The 21,559-nt window shown below is 37.6% G+C and overlaps 2 protein-coding genes across 2 annotated transcripts; one reads left to right on the forward strand and one right to left on the reverse strand.

Moving 5' to 3' along the window:
- Positions 1-6,533: 6,533 nt before the first annotated feature.
- Positions 6,534-7,409, reverse strand: LOC139882296 (uncharacterized). The gene has a single exon (XM_071866651.1). It carries the CDS (start codon positions 7,407-7,409, stop codon positions 6,534-6,536), a length of 876 nt encoding a protein of 291 aa, XP_071722752.1.
- An 8,523-nt stretch (positions 7,410-15,932) lies between these two features.
- On the forward strand, positions 15,933-17,602 carry LOC139882298 (translation machinery-associated protein 22-like). The gene is made up of 7 exons (XM_071866652.1): positions 15,933-16,086; positions 16,210-16,281; positions 16,668-16,723; positions 16,835-16,916; positions 17,009-17,076; positions 17,157-17,240; positions 17,546-17,602. The coding sequence occupies exons 1-7, from the start codon at positions 15,933-15,935 to the stop codon at positions 17,600-17,602; spliced, it is 573 nt and encodes a 190-aa protein (XP_071722753.1).
- The last annotated feature ends 3,957 nt before the right edge of the window (positions 17,603-21,559 follow it).

The following is a 21,559-nucleotide window of genomic DNA, read 5'->3' on the forward strand; positions in this document are numbered from 1 at the left end:
TGTTTCATTGAGCTCATCTAAATGGTTCCCGATGACTTTATTTTTTAGGTAGTAACCTATCAACTCGTCATTGTTCGGAACGAATAAGTTTGCGCTCCATATTAATTAACCACTCCTGATGAGTGTCGAGGTCTAAGAGACAGAGGAAGTAATAAGAGGCTAACACATAGAGAAGAGCATACCATGGCCAAATTAAATGTTCTGCATATATATATAGTTGAAAAAATACCACATATACCAAAATGCATAAATCGTTATGTGCAAATTTTCATCGCTAGCTTTAAAGGAAAAAGGGTCATTCATAGGAACATTTCGATCCAACAATTAAAAGTCGATGATTTTCATCAAATCACAAAAATCAAGTTCTTCTATACGTTTTAACTTCAAGGCAAACTCACAAATTTTTTCAAGTTGTGAATGAAACATCGCCGCTACTCCAAACAAAAAAGAGAGGAAATAATTGATATATATATATATAGGCAAAGCTTCAAAGATCGATTACAACTGAAGATTACATTCAAAATCAACAAAGTATCCAAATCTTTGTATGAACCCTAATATAAGCTAAGCAAAATCCAAAATTTGTTCTAAGACGAACTCAAAAAACCCTAAAATTACGGAGACCTTCAATAATAGCTTACAATGGTTACCTTTATAGAACTTCAACTGAGATTTTCGAGATTCGAACCCTAATGTACAACTTGGCGATCGATTGTCGAGCATCGATCGGCGTGTCGAGTTTTGAAAGTCGAGTACTTGACGATTGTTGAGCTTCAGAGAGAGGGAGTGACTAGCTTCAGTGAGGGTTTGTCCAGCTTCTTTGAGAAGTGATTGTTTTTTGAATAATATATATTGAAAACGATATGTTGATTGGCGCGCGTGTCACATTTTAACTTAGCAAATTTTTTTGAAAATACCCGCCACCAAACGACGACGTTTTAATAACCCCACGGTTTTTTATTTTAAACGCCACGGTTTTTTATTATTATACGCCACGGTTTTATGTCGTCTTACTTATCCATGGTTTCTGAACCGTGGCTAATATACGCTGCACAACAAAAATCGATCAAGTTTCTATCTCGAAGCCAACCTACATTAGATTATATGCATAGACAATTCGATTTCAATTCCAATAATAAAATATCATAAATAGACAGATATCTAGAACACAAATTCGAATTCAGAATACAATTTCAATTTCTTTCAGTATATTAAAAGACAATTGGGATCTTCCTTCAATATACCAATATCATTGATGGTTATATAAGATAAAAAAGTTTATTTAGGATAACAGGGAAAGAGTTGATGACTATTGATGGTTATAAAAACTACATGTAGTTCATCATTATATTTTTTCATCGTCAATTCTGGGATCTTCGCCTTCATTATATTTCTTCATCGTTTCTTCGACAATTATGGGAAGAACCCAATTCATTAGAAACTTTTGATAAATCTTCATCAGATCAAGCTCATTTCTTTGGTGGAGAACCAAAGTTTAAGTATTCATTCTCTCAGAATCTGGGTTGCTTCCTTCAGACTCTGTGTTGCTTCCTACTCATTCCTTCCATTTATCCTTTTATTTTAAAGGATACTGGAAAATCACATGTGGGCATCAAGAGGTATACTTACTGCTGACTCTAGCTGATCTGAGATCTCCTGTTGATCCCATTCATCCTTTTATTGGAAGACAGAATAGTTGAGCTCATTGGTCCCTTAACAAGAAAAGGATCGACGTGTATTATTGACCCCTTCTTGTTGTTGAGAACCTGAACGATGGCGTACAAGAAGACCTACAAACTGCGTGGGATAGTTACAATTGAGTGCAGTATTGGGGTACACTTGGCCAGCGCCAAAGAAGAAGCTGATGACGTAGTGACCAAACTTTCTCGATTAGGCCAATTACGCGAAGGAAGATATTGGGATGAGCGGTAAAGAACACAGGGATCGGAATGGAGTATTGGCGTACATTTGGAAACATCGCACAGTTTACTGACTCGAAATGTGAAGTACCATAAACTTGGATGATGTCTCCAAATGTACGTCAATACTTTACTCGACCTCTGCATCCTTTACCATCCATCGCCATATCTTCTCTTAGCGTAATTGACCTATTCGGTCTGATATTACTATGTCACCACTTCTTTTGCATGGCTGCAATGACAGAAAAATGACAGGAAATCAGTGGCAAGATATGTGAATTGGAGATAAAACCCAATTAAAACATTATAATGAAACAAAAATAACATCAAGGGCTTCAAAAATAAAAATAAAAATTGAAATTCAGAATGCTGGTACTTACTTAAAGTCACACAGACTCAGATATCCACCATCTTTGCACTTAAAGCACCAATCCATCATCCTTGAACTCTGTGACTATTTGGGATAACGGACAAGGAGTAGCTGCCTCTCCTGGAAAAATGGATAAAGGGCTCCCGTACCTTACCCCAATGCCTCTTCACACGGCGGCTATTTGGGGTAACTAGGAATGCGTTGATGACTATTGATCCAACTTTTGGATCAATTTTTTGATCAACTCTATGTCCATTCCTTTAACTACTTTACCCTACCCCAATGCCTCTGCACTCAAATAGAATGGAGGTAGCGACTGCTGCCTCCATTAAAAAAAGAAAGCTAATTTTCTTGATGGACATACTCGAAGACGGCCTATTGACCTACTCTCATAACCTTAGCGAGGAAGACCATGTACTCCTCTGAGGTCATTCCAATCCATAGCAGTCTAAATCTGTCCCCTACTGCTATTTCCTCATCTTACAAAATAATCCCCACTCATGGCCTGATATATTGCTGGAAAGATTGTCCTCCATGCCGACCTTCAGCTCACATCTGTAAACCCTCGACCTGGAAAGAAGTCGACTTGAAAGACTTCGTCAACAGCAAGTCCTAATCGTTGGAGCACTCTAGGTCGGAGAACTTGAAAAGAAAAACAAATAAAAATATTAAAGAAATATATATGGTATATATACGTAACATATCATATAATTATAACAAAAGATGTTAAGAACATACCAATGGTGCTTGTTTTATAACATGTCTATGGGTCACATCAACACCGAAGAAGAGATCCTTCATAGCCTCTATCGAAAACCGCGACGTATTACTGTCGAGATCTCTCGTAATAAAGTTCAGGTCAAAATCATTCCAGGTACGGATGACCCATTCGCCAGGGCTTTGAAGACGACATAAACGGATAGGATAGGGTCCTCGACCTGCCAAACTGAGGAGAGTACGCTTTGTAGCTTCACTGCTTGGAATTTCAGTCAACCAAACCCTTGACAATAACTGAAAAGCAATGAAATACTACAAAACATAAGTAAAATGTTATATATAAATTATATAAATGTAACAACTGATTTGGCGATGAAATTATATTCATCTTACCATGCTTCTTTGTTGTTTTCTTGGTAATGTGAAATAGTCATCTCAAAGTGGTGCACCATTTTGGGGCCTGAAAACAAAGTAAATCAACAGATTAAAAAGATATAGCAACTACAACTATCAAATACGAACATATATGTGATTCATGAATAACAGACCATGAGCACACTATCGATAGCAAAACAGAGCTGATTGAGAGTAAATGCAGAGGAAATATACCAACAACAGTTAATATTAAGTTCTTCGATCCGAATCGAACAACATGAGAGAGTAAATCAAAATACTTCCGAAAATGTCAATTATTACACTAACAGAAAGAGATCTTTTCACATTCCTTAAATAAAAACTACATGCAAAGTTCTATTTACTCATCAAAATCACGCAAAAGAATGAACTGTCATCAAATCATTCATCCACAATACTGACAAAGAAAACATGAAATTAACAGACAAGTTTAGATCCAAATCGTACCTTTGAACGAAAAGCAAAACTTTAAGGAAGAAGATCGTCGATTCTTGTAAGTGAATTTTGTGAGAGAATGAGAGAATTTTAGAGGATTAGGGTTTCAGAAGTGAGAAGAGAGAATTGTGGTCGAGATGTTTTAACAATGATTTTCGCGTGTTTTCAAGACGATAAGGGGAATTTGAAAAGTTAATTAATCCTGTTCATCCCTATTGCCCTGGTTTTCAAACTGTGGAGATAAAAAAAAATCTGCACGTCTACTAAACCGTGATATATTGTCCTTTTACACCACGCATTTTTATCGTTGTCAAAAAATCGTGGCGTAACGGTTTTCAACTCGTGGACGAATTTTTTTACCACAGTTAAAAAATCGTGACCATAGGTAACTTTACGCTAATCTTTTTCGCCGTGGATACCCTCAGCGTGGCGCTAGCCCAATTTTCTACTAGTGTTCATTACTTAGTCAACTATAGCATCCTTAATGTTTAATAACTTATATATCAATCCTTGTCATGGTTGTCAAACTCGCGAGTCAACTCGTAAGCCCACCGAGTTTACGATTCAAATAAGCCAAACGAGTTAACTCTGTCTCAAAATCGAATGTGTATATACTCGCTTATGGAATCGGTGAACTCGATATGAAATCGGTAAACTCTACCGAACCACCAATTTTCGCGAGTCTTTAGAAAAGAAATTTAAATTACTTTTAAATAGAAAAAGTAACCTTGAGACGTCTACGCAGTGGAGACTCTAAGACTGGTGTCGCTAGTTGAGGAGGGAAAGAGAGAGTGGGAGAAAGGAAGGAGAGGGCCATTTTAATTTAAAAATAAACGACATGTCAGCTTTTAATTTTAAAAATACCCCCAGAATACAAACGCACCATTTTGAACTTACATGTTATTATTAACATCAAAAAATGTTATTATAGAGACAATATATTTACTTTATTTTTTCTTAATTTGTACACTTCAGACCCTTTATTTTTATTTTTATTTTAGTATGAATTTTAATTTCGGTAACTTAGCAAGTTGAGTTTGTCGAGTCGATTCTACCCCCTAAACTAGTCTACCTAGACTCTCGAGTTTGACAACGTTGATCCTTATAACTGTATATTTTTTTATATAAAGTTTATCAATTGACGTAATGTCACGATATCATTTTAATTCTAGTCATACGTCTTATTATAGATGAATGCATGTACGATAATAAATTAAATTTATGTCTAATGAATAGGGTGTAACAAATCCTCCCCACAATCTTCGAATTTAAAGAGTTATATCTGAATCAGAAGTGAAGATAGGAATGGTCTTATTGCGAAGGATGCGTTCACTATAGTAAACAATTTCAACCAGTTCTGGATGATAAGACATCTTCAGTGAATTCAATTGACAAATAATCTAGAATATGTGAGGGATCAGATATATATATTTCCGTAATATAGAGATATGGAACACCGGATGCACATGATCTAATTTTGGGGGCAATGCTAACTGATAAGAGACCGCACCGACCCACCCTCCTCAAGATCTCAAATGGATCGATATAGCAAGGACTAAGTTTCCCTTTCTTCCCAAATCTCATAATGCCTTTCAAGGAAGAAATCTTCATAAAGACCTTATCACCAACTTCAAATTTCAAGTCTCGTTTTCATTGATCCGCATGACTCTTCTGCCTGCTTTGGGCTGCAGGAAATATTTTATTGTATCAAGTCTTATCCCACAATTTTTCCTTCTCCCGTCTCATCCCAAAACAAGACTGATCTACACTTCTTTCCATAAAGGGCTTCAAAGGGAAACATCTCTATAGAAGAATGACAGCTACTATTATACGCAAATTCTATTAGTGGCAAGTGATCTTCCTAACCGCCTTTGAAATCTAGAGTACATGCTCTCAACATATCCTTAAGAGTTTGAATGGTGCGTTCTGGCTGGCCATCAGACTGAGGATGAAAAGCCATACTGAATTTGATTTTTGTGCATAAAGCTTGTTAGCACTTTCCCAAAATCGAGATGTGAGTCGAGCATCCCTATAAAAAACAATGGATTCTGGAATGCCATGCAAGTGGACTACCTCATTCAGATAAATGCGCGCCACACGATCTAAAGAAAAGATAGTCTTCATAGGGATGAAATGAGAAGACTTCGTCAATCTATCAACTATTATCCATATAGAGTCATGGCCTTGTAAAATTCTCGGCAAACTTGACACAAAATCCATGACAATATCATCCCACTTCCATTTTAAAATTAGAAGCGATTGCAACAACTCATATGATTTTTAATGCACTGTCTCTACTTGCTAGCATACCAAACAACCATTGTGTCTCCCTTTGCCTAATGCATTGTCTCTACTTGCTAGCATACCAAACAACGACTGTGTCTCCCTTTGCCTTTGTCACTAAACTTCTTTCCTCTATATCTAATTTTTTCTTTTTTCTTTCTACCCATCGCCCCTTCTCTCTTTCATTCTCCTTTTTATTTTCATTACTTTACTTTCTTTCAATTTTTATTATTTAGTTTATGGATTTTACCGTATGGAAGCTTGTAGAATATCATATCTTTTCAAAATTAAAAGTACATCCTTATACTTCCACTAATTAATCTTATATATTTTTAAGTTTTATTAATTATAATTTAATACTTATGTCTATTAAATTTTTTTATTTTTTTTTGATTCTAAACTGTGAACTTTACTAAAAAAATAGCGTCCAAATGGACTAAGTCAAGTACAACAACTGGTAAAGAAACATCAGAAAAACATTTTGATGATATTGAATAGTCTAAACGAGAAAGGCAGTCAGCTACAGCATTAGCCGATCTTTTAGCAAAATGAAAAGAACAAGCATCAAACAAAGTGCTTTTCTCTTTAACAGCATCCACCAAAACTCCACAGCTCGTCGCACTGCTACATGTATTCTGCAATTCTGTTATTAATCTAAGACAGTCTCCTTCAATCTGAACATTTTGCAGACCCAAACTACAAGCAAGTTCTAAAGCTTTGTTTGCCGCACAAGCTTCAGCATGATAAGCATCTTCATCAGGTCCCAACTTTCCCCATTCTGCTGCCAAAACAAACCCAGCCCTATTTCGAGCCACTACACCAAAACAATTCAATGAAGCACCATAGATAAATGAAGCAGCGAAGTTGATCTTAGCGAATCCTGGATCTGGTGGTTGCCATTTAACCGGATAAGATTGAACCAATCTATTCCTCTGAATAGCAATCTGGTCCAGACCTACTAGATGATCATGCCATTTCCTGATGCCAATTACAGAAGCAGAAGGATTCTCACACAACAACTCAAAGACCACCTTGTTCCTATTAGACCAAATCCAATATGATGTTAAGATGAACAAGATAAGACTTCCATCATGCAACAGAGTAAAAACATTATTCAGCCAGCAAAACACATTCTCTGTTAAATTCTCATGAACAACGTCCAAGTTCATACCAGCCCATACTTGCCGAGCCCAATAGCAGTCACGAAACAAATGCATAATCGATTCATCCCTAGCTCTACATACCGAGCACAAAGTAGGAATAAATGTCATACCTCACCGTAATAAATTATTAGTTGTAGCTAGAACTCCTTTGCAAAACCTCCAGCAAAACATCTTAAGATTTAGAGGTAGTTTGATCAACCACAATTTGTTCTAGTGAGAAAATAAGCTTAGAACTGGCAAAAGATTTTTTTAATCAGCAACAAATATTTTGCCACGTAATAACCGGACTGCACAGTGTATTTCCCATCTTGGTTGCCGAGCCATATATATCTATCTTTAGCCTGTCGTGAAACCAAAGGAGTTGCTAGGATCGCTTTCACTTGATCCTCCGAAAATAAGGTTTGCAAACGATCCTGGTTCCAAGAAAAATCAGTAGAATTAATAAGGGATGCTACAGTCAAATGCTTATTAAAAGAAGCATTAATAGGCAAGACTCTATTATTATCAAGATTTGACACTCATTTATCATTATAGACTTCAATCTCGACACCATCCCCCACACGCCATCGACCTCCAGCCACCAAGACATCTCTGGCTTCTAGAAATGCCCTCCAAATTGCAGAAGGGTTTGACCCTAGTACAGCCTTCTTGAAAGAAGATATTCTGAAATATTTATTTTTAAATATACGAGCCATCAAAGAATTCGGATCTACAAAGAGTCTATATGCCTGTTTAGCAAGCAGAGCTAAGTTATGAGCTTCCAACATCTTGAAACCCAACCCTCCTACATTCTTCTTTTCACATAGGTTCCTCCAAGCAACCCAGTGAATTTTCCTAGTTCCATTTTCCTTTCCCCATAAAAACTTCGCGCAGTACATCTCTAGCTCCTCACAGAAACCTGCCGGCAATCTAAATAAGCTCATGACATAAGTCGGAAGCGATTGGAGAACCGATTTAATAAGCACCCCCTTTCCTCTTACAGTAAGCAACTTCCCTTTCCATCCCTCCATTTTACTCTTGAACCTATCTCGCAGATATTCAAACGATGCTCTTTTACTTCTACCTATCAAAATTGGCATTCCCAAGTAATTTGATTCCGACAAACATTTAGTGATCCCAAGAATCTGCTGCAGTGACACACGCTCTTCCTCAGGCACATTCCGACTGAAAAATAAACTTGACTTATTGAAATTAACTTCTTGGCCAGTCGCCAATTTGTAAGTCCTCAAAACATCCAAGAATTCATTGCAATCCGACGATGAAGCACGCAAGAAAGCTAAACTGTCATCAGCGAATAACAAATGAGACACTTTCACTCCTGTACGCGAAACACTGGCACCCTGAATCAAATTTTTGCGCACTTTATCCTTAATTAAGCTGGTTAGATCCTCAGTGCATAAAACATATAAAATCGGTGACAAAGGATCACCTTGCCGAAGACCCCTAGAAGGAAAGAAAACCTCCTGCTCCATACCATTAACCAGAATAGAATACGAGACGGTAGTAATACATTTCATCAACAAATTAACAAAAGACAATGGAAAGCCCACTCTCAGCAAACAATTCTTAATAAAAGGCCATTTTAATTTGTCATACGCCTTCTTAATGTCCAATTTAACTGCCATAACACCATTCCTACCACCTCTTTTCAAAGTCATCGAATGTACTAACTCAAAAGCCACAACAATATTATCAAGCACAGATCGGGCAGAAATGAAACCACTCTGCAACCACATTCTCATTCTATTGACCAGACATTTCGCCACAAGTTTGTACATGACCAATTGGGCTTTGTAATGTCTATTAAAATTTTTAATATAAAGTCACAAAATCGTTTTATTTCTAATCATGCGTCTTATTATAGAATAAATGCATGTATGATAATAAATTAAAATTTTACGTTTAGTTTCAAAAAAATTCACCCAACCATGTTTTTAAAAAACTGTTCCAAACAGATTCTATATTACTATTTCATGAGGATTAGAGAATTGGATTATCATTATTAATGGTTAAAACAGGTTACAAATCAAACCAATGACCGAGTACATCGCAAGGAAAATCTGGGTTGCTTTATTCTATGTAGCACGAAAACTCTCTTACATGCCGAATCTATATCGAAAACATTTCGGATACAGGTATCGGTATACTCAACAGAAACGTTTCAAAATAAATATTGATGATGAGTTGTGCAGCCCAAACAAAGCCACCAAGTTTGAAAGTCAAAGAAGGAAATATATATATATATAATTAATTAAGTCGGTGGAAAGAAGAAGTCTCTTGAATGGCGGTGCATTTCATGAGGCGGTGGAATCTTGCCTATAAATAGGCATGAGACTTCAACCCAAAACATACCAACGGAGAGAATTAAGAGTGAGGGCAAACAAAAGAAAAGAAAGAGTTTCTTTTGTAATACTCTTGAGAGAAAAGAGTGAGGCAGAAAATAGGTTCCGTAATTAGACAGCTAATTACGATACTCCAGTGAGAGAGTAGATAGTAGAAAAATAGGTTGTAAACATTTTTCTACTAGTGATTTTTTTGGCCTGGCCCTGTCCGTGGACGTAGCCCTAATTCGAGGGTGAACCACGTTAAATATCGTGTCTTCTTTAATTTATTATTGCTTGCATTATTTTGGGCTTACATATCGTTGTCAGTTCGCTCCGATCTTTGCTATAATTCCGCTGCAAGACTCAACGTAACTTGGTGATCGGTTGGTTAAGTGTGTATGCTCTATAGTTGCCACTTAGGTGGATCTTCTATATCAGAAGCTTACTAACCATAACTAAGTTCGGGGAAGGCGTTTATTCCCAACAAACTGGTATCAGAGACGAGTCTGTGAAGTGAAGATCGTGGAGGAGATCATGGCGGAAAATTATTCCGGAACGATGGTCAAATTGACGGCAACAAATTATTCATTGTGGAAGACAATGATGGAGGATCACCTCAACTCGAAGGATCTATGGGATCCAGTTGAAGGAGATGAAGCTAAGCCGAAGGAACTGACAGACGGTCAGTGGAGCAAGCTGAAAAAGAAGACGGTTGGAGCTATCCGCCAGTGGGTGGATATCAGCATCTATAACCATGTTGCCAAAGAAACTGACCCCCAAGTTCTTTGGAACAAGTTAGAGTCCATGTATGAGACGAAGAACGCTCAAGCCAAAATTTTCTTGATGCGTAGACTCATGAACTTGAGACTGAAGGAGGGACAATCGATTGCCGAACACTTGAATGTCTTTGAAGGCCTGGTAGCCCAGTTAACTACGGCAGGTCTTGTTCTTGATGATGAAGCTCAAGCATGTGTGCTCCTTGGATCGTTACCTGATAGCTGGGACACGTTGGTGGTGTCGTTAACCAATTCTGCTCCACAAGGCAAAGTAATAGTGAGTATGATTACTGCAAGTCTATTCAACGAAGAAATTCGTCGAAAAGATACAATCAGGAACGAGTCGCACGCCTTTATCTCGGAGAACAGAGGTAGAAGCAAAAGCAGAGGAGCTGGTGGACATTTCAAGGGAGAGAGATCCAAGTCCAGGAGTAGGGTGAAATGTTTCCAATGTGGTAAACTTGGCCACATTCGGAGAGACTGCAAATTCTTGAAGCCAGAGAATGACAAGAATCAGAAGCAGGGAGATGACAGAAATACAACGGCTACGGCATCATCTAGTAACACTAGTGGTGTAACTCTATTTTGTAATGGAGGAGTATGTTGTCATGTAGCGGGTTCAGATGTCGAGTGGATAGTGGATTCTGGCGCTTCATTCCACTGTACCTCTAAGAGAGAATATTTCTCTACGTACAAAGCAGGAGACTTTGGCGAAGTGAATATGGGAAACACCAGTGTTTCTCGAATCATAGGGATTGGTGACATCTGTGTACAGACAAATATCGGATGCACACTAACTCTGAAAGATGTGCGACATATTCCCGATATGCGTCTGAACTTGATTTCTGTACAGATGCTGGACAAGGATGGACATGATAACTTCTTGGGCAACGGCAGATGGAAGCTAACCAAGGGAGCCTTGGTGGTAGCGAAAGGACAACTTTGTTGTACGTTGTATAGAACACACATGAAGGTGTGTCGAGGACAACTTAATGCAGTAGCAGATGATGCTTCGCCAGATTTGTGGCACAGGCGGCTGGCGCATATGAGCGAGAAAGGATTGCAACTTTTGGCCAAGAAGTCCCTCATCCCGGCGGCCAAAGGAAAGTTGTTGAACCCTTGTGAGGATTGTTTACTCGAGAAGCATCATAGAGTTGCATTTCAGAAGAACTCCAACCGGAAGAAAGACAAGTTACAGTTGGTGTATTCTGATGTTTGTGGTCCCATGGAGGTAGATTCGTTGGGTGGCAATAGATATTTTGTCACGTTCATTGACGATGCTTCACGGAAGACGTGGATATACCTGTTGCAGACGAAGAGCCAAGTATTTCAATATTTTCAGCAATTCCATGCCATGGTGGAGAGAGAGACCGGAAAGCCATTAAAGTGTCTTCGATCGGACAATGGTGGAGAGTATGTCTCAAGAGAGTTCAAGGAGTATTGCTTGAAACATGGTATTCGGCATGAGAAGACAGTTCCGGGAACACCACAACATAATGGTGTTGCAGAACGGATGAATCGGACTATCGTCGAGAAAGTTCGAAGTATGCTGAAAATGGCAAAACTTCCCAAGCCATTTTGGGGTGAAGCTGTGAACACTGCGGTCTATCTAATAAATCGATCGCCATCGGTTCCTTTGAATTTTGATATTCCTGAGAGAGTTTGGACAGGAAAAGACGTTTCCTACTCTCATTTGAAGGTGTTTGGTTGCAAGGCATTCATGCACGTATTGAAGGAACAGAGATCGAAGCTTGATGATAAAGCAATTCCTTGCATATTCGTGGGGATATGGAGACGAGGAATTTGGCTACAGGCTATGGGATCCGGTAAAGAAGAGGACTGTGAGAAGCAGGGATGTAATTTTCTATGAGTACGAGACCATAGAAAATTTGCACACAAAAGCAGACGATGCAAAATCTGCAGAAGGTGTTATCGACATAACACCGGAATCAGCTCCAAGTGCCACAGATGGAGTAGAGATGCCTGAATCGGAACAAGGGGATGATATAGAAGAATCAGCCGCGGGGGGAGCAGAAGAGAGTGTAGATGATTGTGATGCGTCCACAAATGCTGAAGATGCTGAGCACGTGGAGCACGGAGAAGCTGGTCAACCTCAGTTGAGGAGGTCCGATAGACAGCAGGTGCCATCTACAAGATATCCCAGTTCTGAGTATATTTTAATTACTGACGAGGGGGAGCCAGAGAGCTTCAAGGAAGCACAATCTTGTAAAGACAAAGACTGTTGGAAGAAAGCCATGCAAGAAGAGATGGATTCCCTGTTGAAGAACAACACTTATGAGTTGGTTAAGCTACCAACAGGAAGGAAGGCACTCAAGAATAAGTGGGTGTATAAACTGAAGAGAGAAGGTGACAAGCTGATAAAGTACAAAGCTCGTCTTGTGGTGAAGGGCTTCGGGCAGAAGCAAGGCATCGATTTTGACGAGATATTTTCACCCGTGGTGAAGATGAGCTTGATAAGGATTGTACTTGGGTTAGCAGCTAGTCTGAACCTTGAATTGGAGCAGCTCGATGTGAAGACTGCGTTTTTGCATGGTGATCTTGATGAGGAGATTTATATGGAGCAACCTGAAGGCTTCATGGTGAAAGGGAAAGAGAAAATGGTCTGCAAGTTGAAGAAGAGCCTGCACGGATTGAAACAGGCACCTCGTCAGTGGTACAAGAAATTTGACTCATTCATGGTGAGTCATGGCTTCAACAAGACAGAGGCAGATCATTGTGTATACATCCACAAATTTTCCGACGGAAAATTCATCATTCTTCTCCTATATGTTGATGATATGTTGATCGTGGGACAAGATGTCAAGGAGATCAACAAGTTGAAGTCAAATCTTTCTAAAGCATTCGAAATGAAAGATTTGGGATCGGCAAGGCGTATATTGGGGATGGATATCATCCGTGATCGGAAGACTGGAAAGCTGTGGTTGTCACAGGAGAAGTACATCGAACGTGTACTTGAGAGGTTCAATATGAAGAACTCGAAACCAGTCTCAACTCCGCTTGCCGCTCACTTTAAGCTTAGTAAAAGAGCTTGCCCAACAACGGAGAAAGAAAAGAGTGAATTGGCTAACGTACCGTACTCCTCAGCGGTCGGAAGCTTGATGTATGCTATGGTGTGTACCAGACCAGATATTGCTCACGCAGTTGGCGTAGTGAGCAGATATTTGTCAAATCCAGGAAAGGTGCATTGGGAAGCTGTGAAATGGATCTTCAGATATCTCAGAGGGACCTCCAAGTTATGCCTGAGTTTTGGAAGTTCGGAAGTAATTCTTGAAGGGTACACTGATGCAGATATGGCGGGAGACGCTGATAGTAGAAAGTCTACTTCAGGCTACGTGTTTACATTTGCAGGGGGAGCTATCTCTTGGCAGTCTAAGTTACAAAAGTGTGTGGCGCTATCTACCACTGAAGCTGAATACATAGCAGCCACGGAAGCTGGCAAGGAGATGCTCTGGATAAAAAGGTTCCTTCAAGAATTGGGTATGACGCAACCAGAATACATAGTTTATTGTGATAGTCAAAGTGCACTAGACTTAAGTAAGAACACTATGTATCATGCGCGGACAAAACATATCGATGTGAGATATCATTGGATCAGACAGGCAATTGAAGACAAATTGTTTTGTTTGAAGAAGATTCATACAGACAGGAACGCCGCCGATATGACTACGAAAGTAGTGACCCGGGAGAAGCACCAGTTATGTGCCGATTGGATCGGCATGACTTTGTCTCATTGATTTCCGTTCATAGATATCTCCTTCGTTTAGGGCTGCAGGGGGAGATCGATGAGTTGTGCAGCCCAAACAAAGCCACCAAGTTTGAAAGTCAAAGAAAGAAATATATATATAATTAATTAAGTCGGTGGAAAGAAGAAGTCTCTTGAATGGCGGTGCATTTCATGAGGCGGTGGAATCTTGCCTATAAATAGGCATGAGACTTCAACCCAAAACATACCAACGGAGAGAATTAAGAGTGAGGGCAAACAAAAGAAAAGAAAGAGTTTCTTTTGTAATACTCTTGAGAGAAAAGAGTGAGGCAGAAAATAGGTTCCGTAATTAGACAGCTAATTACGATACTCCAGTGAGAGAGTAGATAGTAGAAAAATAGGTTGTAAACATTTTTCTACTAGTGATTTTTCTGGCCTGGCCTTGTCTGTGGACGTAGCCCTAATTCGAGGGGTGAACCACGTTAAATATCGTGTCTTCTTTAATTTATTATTGCTTGCATTATTTCGGGCTTACATATCGTTGTCAGTTCGCTCCGATCTTTGCTATAATTCCGCTGCAAGACTCAACGTAACTTGGTGATCGGTTTGGTTAAGTGTGTATGCTCTATAGTTGCCACTTAGGTGGATCTTCTATATCAGAAGCTTACTAACCGTAACTAAGTTCGGGGAAGGCGTTTATTTCCAACAATTGAAGACCCGGAAACGGTCAACACATTCAAGATGGCAACGCCAAGAGAAACGTTTCTAATTGAAGGAAACGAAATTCAACAATTAGTTCGGTTCAATTGCTATCTAATCATATAATTTCGATTCAACTCATATGAATTATTTAGGTCGAACCCAAAAGTATAGACTCAAATTCAATCTCTCTTCAGACCAAAAACGAGTTCCTCACTTTCTCCTCTCTCTCTTCCGGCTCGCCAGCGTCGCCAGCGCCACTCCTCTCCTCTGCCACGAGCGGGAAATCGTTATCCCACCATCACCTTTCAAAGATAAACGCGGTAATTCGTCTTTTTGTTCATGTGTATCTTGTTGTTCTACCATAGTGTTAAACCTAGAAGTCATTGAAGGGCTTGATTCGTTGTGTATGAGTCGTGTTTAAAGGGATTCCAATCTTCAGAGGTTTATGGGCGAAGAATTATTGGATTTTTTTGTATCTATGTCTTGAAACTGATCAATCATTGTGTATCTCTGTGTTTGTTTTTTTCTGTGGTTTGATTTTTAAATTCTCCTCAACTCTTCAATGGTGAATCGGTCACCTTTTTTGTTTTCCGTCTGTGGGACTTCCGATGGCGACTGCGTTGGGGTGCTGGGGTTTAGTCATTGTTGCTTAAATTGATTTTTCCTCATGTTTAAAAATCCCAGCTTTATAGTGTTTGAGCAGCTCTTCTCCGCTCACATATCTGGGGTGTTTGATGACTGGAGTTGCATACCTGTTTCTCATGTCAATTTAAAATTATGAATTATATTTCATAGACCAGTTAACTCGTTTCTGTATTTTTACCTTTACAGTTTACATGCTTATAGTTCATAGACCAGTTAAAGCCTTTAACTGATTCTGATCTACCAAAATTGCAAGATGTTAGCTATAGGGGCTAATTTAGCTCAAGTGTAATAGTAGCTGCGTTTCTTTTGTCTTTTAATAAAGAATATGTTTCATAAGGCTTTTTAGCGATAGTTTGGGTCTAAACAAACAATTCAATGTGCTTTCTCTCTCAACTTATTTTTGTCGCAATTTTTCGCAGTCACAAAACTTCACTAATCTAAGAAAAAGAATAGGTTTCTAATGGCGGAGATTGAGAAACCCCAACCGGTTCAAGTACTGTACTGTGTAGTTTGCAGTTTACCCGCTGAGTTCTGCGAATTCGGGCCCGATTTCGAGAAATGCAAACCCTGGTTGATCCAAAACGCACCGGATCTTTACCCTGATCTAATCAAAGGTTGGTTTCACTTTTCAAGCTTGGAATTTTTAGTATCGCTAAGTAAAACCCTAATCGCGTTTCTCAGAATAGTCTAAACTTTGCCATGCTTGAATCAATTTTATTGTTTTTATGCGGAGGCAGATGCTACGGATGTTGATAAGGTCACTGAGAAGTTACAGTCCACTGGTGTTTCGAGCAGCGGCAATACTTCAGGTTAACTTTCTGTTCTATAGCTTAGTTTAGTTCTGTTCTATAGCTTAGTTTAGTTAAAATGCTGTTAATGTTAATGCAGAATATTGTCAGCCCATTGCAATTTAAGCCAGTATTTATTATTTAATTTTTTTGCCTGGAATTTTTTAATTCATATATTTATGTATAGCTCGGTAATCTTGGTCGTCAGATGACGGAACTTATAGTTTGATGTTTGGAATATGTTTACTGTTTTTGCTACTAAGGACTGTTGAGGAGTTCTCTTGATATTTCTTGATTAGTTGCTTGGTTTAACTTTATATTGCTGATTGTTCATTTTTCCTTTGTATGGTTGTAGTTTGTGATTCTAACATCTGTCTTTGCTTTTGTCTCTGCTATCTGGATCTTAGGAGTTACTAAGAAAGAGGAAGTCAAACGTCTTCCCGGTGGGAAAATTAAGAAAAAGGTAACTTATGTGGCTTGATATTTGTTCTATGAGCAACTTGCACGCATATCTTTCGATGTAGTTTTTGTTCAAGTTTTTTGTAACTTCATAATTCATATGAATTTTCTGTAGGAGAAGCAAGAAATAATTGTTGAAAAGGTCACACGTAACAAGAGAAAATCTATCACCACCATCAAGGGATTGGAACTTTTTGGTGGGTGAGAATCCTACGAGCAGCTTTTAATTTATTTCCTATTCTCAATTTGAAGTGGTATCTTATTGTTTTTGTGAATTGGATTTTTTCAGGTGTCAAGCTTAGTGATGCTTCTAAGAAGTTGGGAAAGAAATTTGCTACAGGAGCCTCCGTAGTCAAGGTATATGGTGGAATTTTGAGCCTAAGACTTATCGACTGTAATTTTCAAATGCTCATTTGTGGTTTTAAACATGTTTGCAGGGGCCAACTGATAAAGACCAGATCGATGTTCAAGGAGATATAGCATACGATATTGTAGAATTCATTACAGATACCTGGCCTAGTGTAAGACGCTCATCATTTTCTCTCCTCTCTGATATTTAGTAGGTGGTTACTTTTTTTAGTTATCTCTATTTCTAAATAGCGATGAGAGTCTTCAATAAAAAACTTGATTAAATTTAAACCACAGAAAAGCATCAACATAGCTATTCTTCGTTTGTTCTCTCTCCCTCATTTTGGTCCCTATAGTCAGCTTATGTAACAATGCTAGCTTGTGGGTTCCTTTCTCGTTTTCAGCTATGTCAGTGCTGTGCATTTTACTAGACTCAGACTGTACCAAATAAAACTTTTACATCTCTTTGCATTTTAAGGTCCCGGAGACTGCAATTTTCTTTATTGAAGATGGAAAGAAGGTCCCTGCTGCTTGAGCATAAAATGTTGTACTCGTCGCAACCACTGATTTACTTCTTCCCTCGGCTTCAAGTATGAGGAAGATCATTTTGGCTCTTCTGTCTCATGTTACCTTCTCTCCAGAAGTATTATATGTTTTTGAATTCTAGAGTACTTTGGTTATGTACAAAGCCAATTCCCCTGTTTGGTTTTCGCTGTATACGAATCATAGCTCTTTTCGTCATAATTAAACTTACAATGAAACCTTCTGAGTTTGAGTCTATATCAGCTACAACTTCACTGCTTACTTCAAGTTTTGCACTGTCTATTTTCGACCTCTGCTGTTTGGATCTTAGGCTTATATTGGTCCTCCAGGAGGTCAGCTTTTATTCGTCTATGTAAGTCAATTCTCTGAGTTGGTGGGCATGATTTAGGGCTAGTTTCGATTAACATTTTAGGTTGGTAGTTTTGAAGCTGTGGGAGGAATCGGCTTCAGTAGGAGTCAAGTATGAGAGTATAGTGTTGCAAGTAGCAGTGATTAGTGTAGGCTTTTGGATGATACTGGTAGTTATTAATGATTAGGTTAAATTCCGTATTATAGGTTTATTTATGGTGTAGTTGTTGAAAGAGTCATTTTGGAGAAGGTGGTTGTAATAATCAACATAATGGAGAAATGAATAGCAGTATTGTCCCCACCAATGTTAGATAATAGCAGTATATATATAGCATAAAGATGTATAGAGGAATTGTTTTTTCCCTATGAATATTTTTGTTTGCTCGTCCGTATCTGTCTGTGTATGGTACTACTGATCTCGTTTTCGTTTCTTTTGGTTGCAAAAACGATTGTATGAGCAGAATGCTCCTTATTGTGATGTTTTTGGATCTTGTGCCTATGTAAAAGGCAGTGAAGATGATGGTTTTTGGATCTTGTGCCTTCGTAAAAGGCTATGAGAGTGATTGCTCTGGATCTTGTGCCTATGTAAAAGGCTGTGAGGGTGACTTGACATTGTGTCCTTGACGAGTAAAAGGTAGAGTAAGGCCAAATAGCCTTATGTGGTGAAATTTACATTATTCAGGATGTAAAAGTATATGGCTCAGAAGAGAGAGAGTGTAAGGCCAAATGCCTTACCTACATGGTGAACTCTGTCAAGTCACGTTCTCCTCTTTACATGAGAAAAGACACAAGATCCTGTTCCGAGTACTATGAAACTTCAGCGATGGCCTAAAGATTGTGTTTCATTTTGGTTACAGAAGGTTGCAGCCTATAATGGGAATCTTGCTAGTTTTTTTCTATATACACAAGTGTATACATGTTCAATATTGATACTTGTTGGGGAAGCATCTATTGCGTAAGAGTAGGACTAGCTGACTAGGGGTGGGCTGTGGGCATAACCGATCCACCAAATCAAAATCTACCTGAACCGAACTGATCAATCGATCTGCTGGTTAAAAGTACCAAATTTTGATCAACCTAGATTCGGTTGGGTTACCGAATCGACCTATTTCTAGCCAAACCAACCAAAATCGAACTGCTACGGAAACTCATACTATCGGTTTTGGTCCCGTAGATGTTTTTGACTGATCGAATTGATTCATCCGTATTCTGTAAATCTGGCTGTAACTCAAAATTGGGTCTTTTAGGTAGGAGAAAGAGGTTAAGTTCTACAATATCAACCTAAATTTGGTCCTTGTCTCAATTGGAAGTCCTAAACTTGAGTCCTTAGCATGGTTTGTGAAACAATGATTTGATTAAGAAATAATAAAATCAGGACAAAATTTTTTGTTTTAGACTTTAGTTTACTGTCAAGTCATATTCAGGCATGACTTTTCGGACCATATTTTTGGATTTGTTTGTTTGTATCGACACGTTTTAATGTTTTAATTTCAAAATACATCATCTTTGTTCATATTTTTACAAATTCAGATATCGATTACGTGCAATGATTTAAACAATGATTAAAATTGTTGAGTCTAATCTCTTTCAAGGTTAAGCTTTTTGATGTGTGACTTCTAATTCAATATGATGAAACCAGTTTATTAAAAATGTTATCAGTCCCAAAAAAGCTAATTTACGGCATCTACTGATTAATAATTCGCTGTTGGAGGAGGAGCATTTTTTCTGTACCTATCAATATTATTTAATTAATTAAGAGAGAGAAAATATTTTATATTTATATAATATTTTGTTTGTATAGAATTTTTCTATATCAATATTTTTAAATTTTTATGATTATAAAAATAAATTTATATTATTATATTCTAGAAATTATGAATTTTTGGGAAAAATTATAAAATTATGAAATACATCATAAAATTTATGTATGAGCATTAAAATTATGAAATACATCAATTATAAACGAGTCATAGCTCTTGAACTGTTTGGTTCTCGTTATAACATGTTTGCTCTAAACGAGTCATAGTTCAGATCCGGATCATCTATAAACGATCTTAAAATTTTGTTCGATTTCGACTAGTTCATAAATGAGTCTTGAGCTCGTTTTCCATTACTATTATTTAAGCGGTGGTCCACATATGATTTTTTTTTTTTTTTGAAGTAAACATTCAAAACTTACAGAAAGAAAATAACATTTTCTACGTACCTAGTTCTAGTTGATCAACGTTCCTACGGAAAAAAAAAATCAAAATATGCATATATGTTTCACATTCAATATTGGCAAAGCATCAAGCACTATAAAATAACAGGGGGGTTTTGTCCATAAGCAAATTACAATAAACGTCAAATTGCATTTTGGTCAGAGTCAATGGCTCATCGGTCACCTCTTACTGATCTTAGTCCTCATTCTAAAAGATTTGAACAAAGAAAGATTCGGTTGAACTTTAAATGGAAATTAATGTATACTGCTATATAGGGCTAGAAATAAATTTCGAAGCAACTTCTTTGCTGCTTAACTGGATATTGCTGGCTCATCATTAATTACCTTACCTATATATATATATATATATCTTTTCATATGATTTTTATTCGACAGAACAGAATCCTAGTACATCGTTGAATTATTTAATATCGTCTGTAAGTCAATTATACACACTAAAGAGGCAGAGCAAAATGTAATTCCAACAGAGAAGCAAGCAGCTACGTAGCACACAAGCTACTACAACTAATTAAAGAAAAAGGCGCCAGAGAAGTTTCAGAGAATCTTGGAAATCAATTTCACTTCTTATTTTGTAAATTTGAGAAAGGTTTAACTTTATACGTACAACAAGTAAATATTAGTAATAGTTAAATATGAATTACTACTTCCGTCCTAAAATAGATGCAAATTTTTACATGTAATTTATATTGAAAAATTTATATTTATTTTAAGATGGAGGGAGTATTATTTTTATATATATGTAATTTAATTAGGGATGTGATCCATGAGACAGGTAATTTTGATTAACAAGTTTATATGGAACAAGGAGTTATACACCCTATGCACGCAAGAATTTATGTTGTTTTTATATATGTTGTTGCCCGAACGAATCTTTTATAAAATGAACAAAATTTGCTATATGTGATCCAGCATGCATGCATGAGTTTATGATGTGAGATTTGTATCTTAATCTTATTCATAAATTTATATATATATATATATATTACGTGAAACATGTTTGTAATAAATACTCCATCCGTTCCAAATTAAATGCAAATATCTGTTATTTTACATAAATCAAATAAACATTCATATAAATTCATTTTAAACATAACTTTAATCGTTGAGACTAAAACATCTTTCTAAAATTGTAACTAATAATCAAGAAGAATAACGATTACACGAACTAACACATGCATGTCGTGCTTATTTAGAGACTCTGCGACATGTTCTTTATTTCCATGTGCTTAGTAGTAGTAACATTTGTCTTTAATTCAAATGTTTTACCGTTTCGGAAGTTGACAGTCGAAACGAGATATTAATCTTATGATTATCGGCTGTGAGGATATCGAGGATGTCTGAAAAATATTTGTCTTCTAATTACTTGTCAGCTTTTTTTCT

This window comes from Rutidosis leptorrhynchoides, unplaced genomic scaffold (genome assembly GCF_046630445.1).
Source record: "Rutidosis leptorrhynchoides isolate AG116_Rl617_1_P2 unplaced genomic scaffold, CSIRO_AGI_Rlap_v1 contig255, whole genome shotgun sequence".
NCBI lineage: Eukaryota > Viridiplantae > Streptophyta > Magnoliopsida > Asterales > Asteraceae > Rutidosis > Rutidosis leptorrhynchoides.

Bases quoted from the DNA above. Each gene is read 5' to 3' on its own strand.
- LOC139882296 (XM_071866651.1), bottom strand. From the start codon at position 7,409: ATGACATTTATTCCTACTTTGTGCTCGGTATGTAGAGCTAGGGATGAA.
- LOC139882298 (XM_071866652.1), top strand. From the start codon at position 15,933: ATGGCGGAGATTGAGAAACCCCAACCGGTTCAAGTACTGTACTGTGTA. The intron at 17,077-17,156 runs GTATATGGTGGA...ACATGTTTGCAG, and splicing joins CAGGAGCCTCCGTAGTCAAG to GGGCCAACTGATAAAGACCA. The intron at 17,241-17,545 runs GTAAGACGCTCA...TTGCATTTTAAG, and splicing joins TTACAGATACCTGGCCTAGT to GTCCCGGAGACTGCAATTTT.